The sequence below is a fragment of the Sinocyclocheilus anshuiensis genome, unplaced genomic scaffold, assembly GCF_001515605.1.
Source record: "Sinocyclocheilus anshuiensis isolate Anshui unplaced genomic scaffold, SAMN03320099.WGS_v1.1 scaffold1272, whole genome shotgun sequence".
NCBI lineage: Eukaryota > Metazoa > Chordata > Actinopteri > Cypriniformes > Cyprinidae > Sinocyclocheilus > Sinocyclocheilus anshuiensis.
The window spans coordinates 772,100-781,896 of record NW_015547713.1 but is presented as its reverse complement, the minus strand read 5'-3'; the positions used below and the strand labels follow the sequence as shown (position 1 = coordinate 781,896).

The 9,797-nt window shown below is 36.9% G+C and overlaps 1 protein-coding gene across 3 annotated transcripts in view; it reads right to left on the bottom strand.

The window, feature by feature from the left end:
* LOC107704100 (T-cell activation inhibitor, mitochondrial-like) overlaps positions 1–9,797 on the bottom strand; it is a 17,933-nt gene that overhangs the window by 2,638 nt on the left and 5,498 nt on the right. Inside the window, exons 2-10 of one of the 3 annotated variants that reach the window (XM_016506949.1) lie at positions 8,945–8,990; positions 8,685–8,817; positions 8,344–8,494; positions 6,733–6,988; positions 3,607–3,729; positions 2,697–2,794; positions 2,509–2,600; positions 2,165–2,397; positions 396–527 (exon numbers count right to left, since the gene is read on the bottom strand). In XM_016506949.1, the coding sequence (XP_016362435.1) occupies positions 396–527; positions 2,165–2,397; positions 2,509–2,600; positions 2,697–2,794; positions 3,607–3,729; positions 6,733–6,988; positions 8,344–8,494; positions 8,685–8,817; positions 8,945–8,976 (1,250 nt within the window). In that variant the 5' untranslated portion in view covers positions 8,977–8,990. Of the gene's footprint in view, positions 1–395; positions 528–2,164; positions 2,398–2,508; positions 2,601–2,696; positions 2,795–3,606; positions 3,730–6,732; positions 6,989–8,343; positions 8,495–8,684; positions 8,818–8,944; positions 8,994–9,797 lie in introns of all 3 variants that reach the window. The other 2 variants (XM_016506950.1, XM_016506947.1) reach the window with 2 other exon arrangements.

Below are 9,797 nucleotides of genomic sequence, written 5' to 3'. Positions count from 1 at the left end.
ATTCTGAGAAAAAAAGTCAGAATTGTGAGATAAAAAGTCGCAATTACATCTTTTGTTTTTATTCAGTGGTGGAAACGGGCTTCCATAATATTCAGTGGGAAATAATGTAGGGTGCAATCAAAAAATATGAATCTTAAGGCAGTAATTGTGGTTAATTTTGTTTTTCCTGCCCTTCACACATAGCCCTGGTTACATTATTACATTACATTATTACATACAGCAAAATAGAAACATTACCTTTTAATTTGTGATTATGAAAACATTTTGATTATGAAAACAAACATGTTTGGTCTTTATAATAATATACTGATGAATCATGCACAATAAGACCAGACACAAGATAAATGGTCAATTCTGATTTCATGTTAATGTGCAATGATAGGTCAAGCACTCACTTGTCTTTGCGTCGCATGCGTCTCCGGGCCTCCTGGGCCTGGCTCTGGAGGAAGTTCTGCAGCTGGAGGGTGTCACACATAGTGGGGATGATGAAGTGGCCCATCTCATGCAGGTAGGGGGTGGAGCGGTCACTATGGCAACAGAACAGAATAGAAAAAACAATGATTGACGGAACATTAAGCAGTACAAAGACTTCCAAGTGAACAGTGAGGATAAATCAGTCAGAAATACGACAGAAATTAATAGAACACAGGGAACCACAGGGATAACACTATACCAATCAGCTACAGTCTGTTGTTAACTGTCCAGTATGGTCTCTCTTCTGTTTCATTTTTTATGCTTATCTTGTCTTTTTAGTGGAATACTATTCTTTACAAAAAGAACATTTCCACAGCAACCCATTTAAAGCTACAGTGCTTCATTTATTGTAATGTCACTTGCTGCACTCTTAGGGCCTGTTCACATCAAGATATCAATGATAACTACACTGATACTATATTGGCATCTACAACAACAGATTGTATGGTCTGTTTGTTCTAAGCACACACTACAGTTATTTTCTGTTAAAATATCAAAAGTCAGGTGGATTCTGATTGGCTGATGGCACCAAAAGAAAGGTAAATAAATAATCTGACATGAAAAAAACGGCTGCAATATAACAAAGAGTGAAAAATTTAAGGGGGTCTGAATACTTTCCGTACCCACTGTATATGTTTATTTAAATTGTATTTTGAAGTGGCTTCGATGGAGAACAGGCGTTTTGGTCAAAAGTTTGGGATCAGTAAGACTTGTGATGCAAAGCTGAATTTCCATCAGCCATTACTCCAGTATAAACTGTCACATGATCCTTCAGAAATCTGTTGAATCCTTGCTGAATAAAAGTGTTAATTTCTTTCAAAAAAAGAAAGAATAAAAATTTACTGACCCCAAACCTTTGTACGGTAGTGTACATTGTTAGAAAATATTTCTATTTTAAAATAAATACTCCTCTTTTTAACTTATTATTCATCAAAGAATCCTGAAAAAAATTATTGCAGGTTCCAAAAAAATATACAAAAGATTGCCATTTCAACACTGATACTTTTTTTTTTTTTTTTACTTTTTGTTCTATTAATCAAAGAATCATGAAAAAAAACAATTTCCACAAAAAATATTAAGATGCACATCTGTTTTTAACATTGGTAATAATAAGAAATGTTTCTTGAGCACAAAATCAACATATTAGAATGACTTCTAAAAGACTATGTGACAACGAAGACTGGAGTAATGACTGCTGAAAATTAATATTATTACAGAAAATGTTAAAATAGAAAATAGTTATCGATTGTAATAATGTTTCACAATATTACTCGTAAAAACATATATATATATATATATATATCATCGAATGCTGAGCATAAATGATTTCTTTAAAAAAAAAATAAATAAAATACCAACCCCAACATTTTGAACAATAGGGAATATTATAAAAAACATTATATTATTTTTTCTCTTCTTTAATTATGTCATAAGAAAAGAAAAGTTGGTTCCGAGGTGGAGAAAACTATTTCCTGATCCAACAATCTGATACAAGAATTCATTTACTTTGTGACTTGATTTCATGTGAACTTTAAGCTTGTTTTTCCGAAGAGATTAGCCTGCTCATATGCACTATTCAAGCCTAGTATCACTGAGACACAATTTGGACCTTACCTCACATTCTTGAAGGTCATAAACACAGACAATACACACAAACAAATGGCTGGAATTGAAGTATACGAGTATTTACTTTTCCAAGCTCATTGTGAGGCCTTGCATGCTGCGGGGGTGCAGGGAGAGGCGCTGAGGCAACAGTCTCTTGTGGAAAGTGTTGAGGGTACTGTAATGTTCCTCCAGAGGCAGAGCTGGACCCATCCGCTCGATGTGGATCACCTGAATCCCTCCCAAAAGGTGACTGATGCACTCCTTCAGCCAGTCCGACTGCTGGAACATGCTTCTGTAACTAGGCAATCTTTCAAAGAGCTGAACAAACACACGGACAGACACAAACACATGCATCTTAGCACAAATGTTTGTTTGTGTTGAGAATACGGTTAAGAATACCGTAAGACTGGTTTAATAAATAAGCTGTACCTTTGTCCATTGATGGTGGACATCCATTGTTCCTAACATAACATGCCCCGAGGCATTCATCCCTGATTGGTCAGTAAAAACTATTACATGCCCTGGTTTGGAAAAGAACGAAATTTGAGTAAACATTTGTGCACACTGAACATTTAAGCCATCTAATTTCATCTCATGAATCCTATTTTCATGGTTACCTCTCAGGATGTGCAGAGCCTCAGGGCTTTGTGTGGAGAGACGACCCAGACTCTGCAGCTGACAGCATTTGTGTGCAACTCCCCATTTGCGCTGCCACCTACAGGACAGAGAACCACATGATCAACGTGAATATACTGACAACAGAACTGAATACTCTGTCCAATAGTTTTACACATGCCAACATAAGCAGACATACAGTACCATTCAAAAGTATGGGGCTGGTATTTGCATTTTACAGTAAAATACCGTAAAAATATTGTGAAAGTTTCTGTTTTAATATATTATAATATGAAATGTTTTTCTGAGATGGCAAATCTGATTTTTCAGCAGCCATTACTGCAGTCTTCGGTGTCACATGATCCTTGAGCAATCATTCTAATATGCTGATCTTTCATTATCTTATACATTATAAACTGTCACTTTTGATCAATTTAATGTGTCCTTGCTGAACAGAAGTCAAAATCTTACTGACCCCAAAAGTTGCTAGGATGATTTTAATTGAAAACCTCATTGATGGGCCATTTTTGCTTGTCCAGTGCATAGACTTTTTACATTTCTTTCCATAATAACATTGTTTTAAATCCTTTCTATAATAAATTTAAATTCAAGAAATTTATACTAAATAACTCTTAAAAAGATTGATAAAAATCAAATTTTTAACCCATTTGGTACCTAGCCTATGTGTACCATTTGTAATAGATGCAGTCACTAATCTTTTCAATTTCACTTCCTGTTCACTTCATGAACAGCTTGAGGTTTAAGAAAATACAATATTTAATAAGAAATGGAAAAATGTATTTCACAAAAACAAACAAACAACACCCCATAAGATATCATCTAAATAATTAATTAATGCCAAAAGTAAGATTTTGCAGACCATAAGAGCATATATTCGGAGTTAGAGCTGACCTGATATCCAACAAACCAAGTTTCTGAATCAGCTCTCTTTTCAGTCTTTTCAGCTCCTCACGCCGTGGAAGACTGGCATTCTGTTTCTTTGTGGCCTCCGGCTCATTGTTTCTCAGCCATAAACTGAATATAAAGACAAACAAAAAAAGCAAAACAATGTTTCAGATCTGACAATGAGTTAAATGAAACACTATATATCCTACAATCATTAAAGAATAGTGCCAATGAACTATGCCTGAAATAACACACCTTTGTTCATATATTATATATAGTATAGTCCTACATGTGTGTTCTATATCAGGTCTCCAAAATCCTTTCTAAAGATGTTACAAAGCACAAAGTTCCTTGTCTCAAATGGGTCAGGGAGTACACCGCAGTCGGGTTAAGCTTTAGCCAATTCCAAGCCTCAGTGTTTGCAGAGCTTTAATCTCAGGCTGTGAGGTCCACTGAAAGGTTTCTGTTGAGCCTGGGCTCATCCGTGGTTCAATGTACACATTTCTGCTTTTACTAAATGGCACAAAAACCATTGTGGAGTCATTAATCATAGTAAATACAAAGAATGGCTTGAGAACATTGTGTTCTGTAGAGCAGTGGTTCTCAAACTTTTTCAGCAGAAGGCCCCCTTGTGTAGGGTGAATCCTTTTGTGGCCCCCCCCAAAAGAAAACTCATGACGCAAAACATCCCCAAACTTACAATTTACTTAAAAATTTTAGATTGTACCAAAAACAAATGAATTTGTACAATGCCGGAACATAAATTATGTTTGTAGCCTTATTTCTCTGATGTTGACTATACAAAATTTGTTCAATTCTTAAATTTCATAAAATATAACAAATTGTTATAAAAATTGTCTGAAAAGTGCAACAAAAGTATTGAATACTGAACAGTAATTTATGATGTCCATAGTAGAAGATGAATACTGAAAAGTGAATTTACATGTACTTTGTAAAAAAGTGCATTGAACTTCTTACATTTTGATGTAGTAAAATGACAGTGGCTAAACAGTTTGGTTTGCGATTTGAACAGCAATCTGATTTTTTTCAACAATCTTTTTTTCTGCAAGAAACAAAAAAATGTCTACTCTACTTAAAAAGAAATAGGTTTACAATATAAAAGAAATATACAATATTATACAAGTTTTACAATATAAAAGAAATCATGCAATGCAGACACATCAATTTAGTAACCACTGTACAAGTACACACAACCTGCCTTAGTGGGAAGGGTGAGACTGTCTTTCTTTGCAGAGCTTATCAATTCTGGGTGTTATTGGGGACAGGCAAACTCTCAAGTCATCTTCCACATTAAGCCGTGCCCTGTATTTTGTCTTTATTGCCATCATGGCTGAGAAAGGTCGTGACTGAAATGTTCATTCAGTGAGGTGAGGTGACTGGTAATGGTGTTGAGCATGAAGTCCACTCCCATGCAGTTTGTATCCAAAAATTCAGATAGATCTGGAAACATGTCAGTGATACCTCTTTGTAGTTTATGTACCCACAGGTCAGTTTTTCTCCTGAATGCATTTATTTTGTCACTTGCCTCCAATATTGTGGAATAACATCCCTGAAGGGACAGATTCAGTCCATTGAGACTACTGAAAATGTCTGCAAGGTATGCCAGTTTTGCCATCCACTGTTGGTCAGAAAAAAAACAGTCGATCATGAGCTGCCCCCATCTCTGTGCATAGTTTTGCAAAGAGACGTGACTTCAGCGGTCTTGACTTCACGAAGTTGACAGCCGCTACTACTACTTCCAAAACATCATGCAGGTCGGGTGCCATTGACTTGGTGACAACTCCACTCCTGTGCCCAGTCATTGCTGCCGCACCATCAGTGCAAACAGACACACATTTTACCCAACTCAGATGTTCTTCTACCATGAAAGTGTCCAACATTTTGACAATTTCCTCACCTGTAGCTCTCCTCTTGAGTTCTTTTGAAAATAAAAAATCTTCCATAATTTTACTGTCCCATAAATATCGAACGTACACTAACAACTGTGCAGCGCTGCTAACGTCAGTGCATTCATCAAGCTGAAGCGCAAACTGCTCACACAATCGTAATCTTTCGGTCAGTTGAGATTTCACATCAAAAGAGATGTCTTTGATCCATCTGCTTACTGTATCGTTGGACAGCAGTATGGATATAATCTTGTTCGTGGCCTCCTCCCCGACCATCACTCTGCACATATCCACTGCTGCTGGAAGTATTAATTCCTCCCCGATCGTGTGAGGCTTTTTACATTTGGCTATTCGCAGGGCTGCAAGATACGATGCTTGCTGTGCTTTCTCAGGTATTGTCGTGATGTTAGTCAGTCGTACCTTTTGCTTGATGTATTCTTCTTTCTTTCTCTGGAAAAAAGCCTTACTTTTATTCGCATGCTCCGGATGAATTGTTGTGAGATGTCTGTTGAGTTTATATGGTTTCAGCGCTTCTACGGATAAAATCTTCAAGCACAGCGTGCACTGTGGTCTGCCGTCACTATATTCCATAAAGCCATATTTTATGTACGAGTCGTCAAATTTACGCAGTTTCGTTTATTTCACGCTAGGCTCTTCTGTATTAACCTTCTCAGCTGAGAGACTGCATCCTCTATCTAAAAACTTATCCATTTTAAAGAGTCTTAGCATTTATCAGCGTGTTCATGGCTAACCGTTCTGCGCACTAGTACTTCAACGGAGCGTTTCCGTAGTGTGCTGCGTATAATTGATATTATTTTATTATTATTAAATACATCATAGTTTACATAGATTGACAATCCTGACTTACATACAGGTAAAATATTTTTTTATAATAATTTCCTAATCTAGATTCTAGAATTTCTATGCGGCCCCCCTAGTGCCATCTGGTGGCCCCCAGTTTGAGAACCACTGCTGTAGAGAAGGACAAGGCTAATTGTAGAAACACAAACAAGGTTGCTGGTGTGACACTAAAAATGCCAGCTGGGCTCTTTCTGGCCGCTGGTGTCTCAACAGTCCTACAAAATTTCAAGTTGAATATTAACCAAACTTTTGTGCAGCTGCTGGAGACCTCATCTAGCATTAAGATAGTCTAACACATTAAGCAGTGGTGTTCATATGGGTTACATGAGTTTGGGAAAAAAAATGGTGGTCTCTCTCTCAGTACCTTAGTGTGGGCTCGACTCTTCTGGCTTGTTCTAACTCCTGCTCTGGGTCCCTGAATCCTGTGAAAGTGTAATAAGTCTTGTCCCATTTGATGGGACAATAGAAAGCTATTCCAGGCTGTTGTGTCGAGCTCTTCTCGGTCTCAGCCTTGAGCACATCTTGCATATGTTCAACCGAGAGGCTACAGGAGCTCAGAACATCCAACACTGTGCTCAGAACATCCTTAGACTGCAGGGTGAAGGTCACCGGACGGAATCCTGGGAAATGTAGGGTTATCCCATTAAAAGCATGCATTGAAAAACAGAATAAAGATTACTGTTTCAAGTTTTAAAAAATAGGTAAGATTAAAATATTCATTCAATACATTTTAAAATCCATTTATTCCTTTGATGGCAAAGCTGGATTTTCAGCAACCATTACTCAAGTCTTTAGTGTCACATGATCCTTTAGAAATCATTCGAATATGCAAATTTAAATGTTAGAAAAATCTCTTTTATTATCAATCTTGAGAACTTGTGGATATTTTATGAAGTAATCATTTAATTAAAATAGAAATCCTTTGTAACACCATAAACATTTTGTCACATTCGATCAATTTAAAGCATCCTTGATTTAAAAAAAATAAAATACTGGCGAAATGAGATAAAATAAAAGACTTTTGTTCAGGGAAAAAACAATAACAATGGTACAACTATTATAAAAGTTACTGCATGACTTTAGGTGACCTGGAATATAGTGCATGAGTCAGATGGTCTAGTTTTATTCATTAATTTATTAGTAGTAGTAGTAGTAGTATTATAACTATTATTATTATTATTAGGAGTAAAAATCACAGTGTTAATCAAAGGTGAACTGGTGTTACCTGAGGCTAGCAGACTACCACTGGAGTCTGCTTTTTCTTTTGTGTCCCTGACATAAAAAGTGAGGTTTGCAGGTTTGAGGGATCTTGCCCCAGGCTTCTGAAGATTTTCCAGATAACCATTTAGCCTTTTGAGGGAGTTTTCATTGACTTCCTACAACAGAGAAAACAAAACAAATCCAAACAATATAAAACACTCACACCTGCTCTGCAGAGGGAAAAGGTATATATATATATATATATATCAAATATTATTATCATACATTGCCATTATGTAGTTTATGTATATAATAAAAATTCTATTCAGGGCTTATAATTATGATAGTCACATGATCCTTTAGAAATCATTCGAATATGCAAATTTAAATGTTAGAAAAATCTCTTTTATTATCAATCTTGAGAACTTGTGGATATTTTATGAAGTAATCATTTAATTAAAATAGAAATCCTTTGTAACACCATAAACATTTTGTCACATTCGATCAATTTAAAGCATCCTTGATTTAAAAAAAATAAAATACTGGCGAAATGAGATAAAATAAAAGACTTTTGTTCAGGGAAAAAACAATAACAATGGTACAACTATTATAAAAGTTACTGCATGACTTTAGGTGACCTGGAATATAGTGCATGAGTCAGATGGTCTAGTTTTATTCATTAATTTATTAGTAGTAGTAGTAGTAGTATTATAACTATTATTATTATTATTAGGAGTAAAAATCACAGTGTTAATCAAAGGTGAACTGGTGTTACCTGAGGCTAGCAGACTACCACTGGAGTCTGCTTTTTCTTTTGTGTCCCTGACATAAAAAGTGAGGTTTGCAGGTTTGAGGGATCTTGCCCCAGGCTTCTGAAGATTTTCCAGATAACCATTTAGCCTTTTGAGGGAGTTTTCATTGACTTCCTACAACAGAGAAAACAAAACAAATCCAAACAATATAAAACACTCACACCTGCTCTGCAGAGGGAAAAGGTATATATATATATATATATCAAATATTATTATCATACATTGCCATTATGTAGTTTATGTATATAATAAAAATTATATTCAGGGCTTATAATTATGATAATAACTATTTAATTATTATTACTCTCTCTCTTGGATGCCGGCCAAAGAAATCAGGGTGTACTGCAAAGTAAAAGGGCCGCAGGGCATTAATGGCATCCGCTCCTGAGAGATTCCTCATCTGAACGATACGAGCAGAAACACATCTACCACCAAGCCTGTAAGAATGAGGATGATATTGATTAGATAAAGATTTTCAACAAAATCTTCTTTGCAGCTGTCTATAACGACTATAATGTGATAGAGTTTCCATTTTTTACGGGGGGTTTTTTGGGTAAAACTTACCTAACATAACGCAGGAAGGTGGTCACATACATCACGTTAGTTCCTTCTGGTAAGAGAAATCAAGGCACATGAGAAAGGAAAAGCATGACAGACTTCAGCCTCTTCAACTAGTCAAAATCAGAGGACAAACGTTATACTGCATGTCTAGAGGGTCATTTCAGGGCTAGACAATCATATTCCCTCATGCTATATATATATATGTACACCTGACCACCTTCCTAATATTGTGTTGGTCCCCCTTTTGCTGCAAAGACAGCCCTGACCCGTTGAGGCATGGACTCCACTAGACCCCTGAAGGTGTGCTGTGGTATCTGGCATCAAGATGTTAGCAGCAGATCCTTTAAGTCCTGTAAGTTGCGCGGTGGGGCCTCCGTGGATCTGACTTATTCGTTCAGCACATCCCACAGATGCTCGATTGGATTGAGATCTGAGAAATTTGGAGGCCACGTCAACTCCTCAAACTCGTTGTTGTGCTCCTCAAACCATTCCTGAACCATTTTTGCTTTGTAGCAAAAGGTCACGGTGTGCAGAGGCCACAGCCACCAGAGAATACCGTTTCCATGAAAGGGTGTACATGGTCTGCAACAATGCTTAGGTAGGTAGTATGTGTCAAAGTAATATCCACATGGACGGCAGGCCAAGGTTTCTCAGCAGAACATTGCCCAAAGCATCACACTGCCTCCGCTGGCTTACCTTCTTCCCATAGTGCATCCTGGTGTCATATGTTCCCCAGGTAAGCAACGCACACGCACCCGGCCATCCACGTGATGTAAAAGAAGATGTGATTCATCAGACCAGGCCTCCTTCTTCTATTGCTCCGTGGTCCAGTTCTGATACTCACGTGTCAACTGTT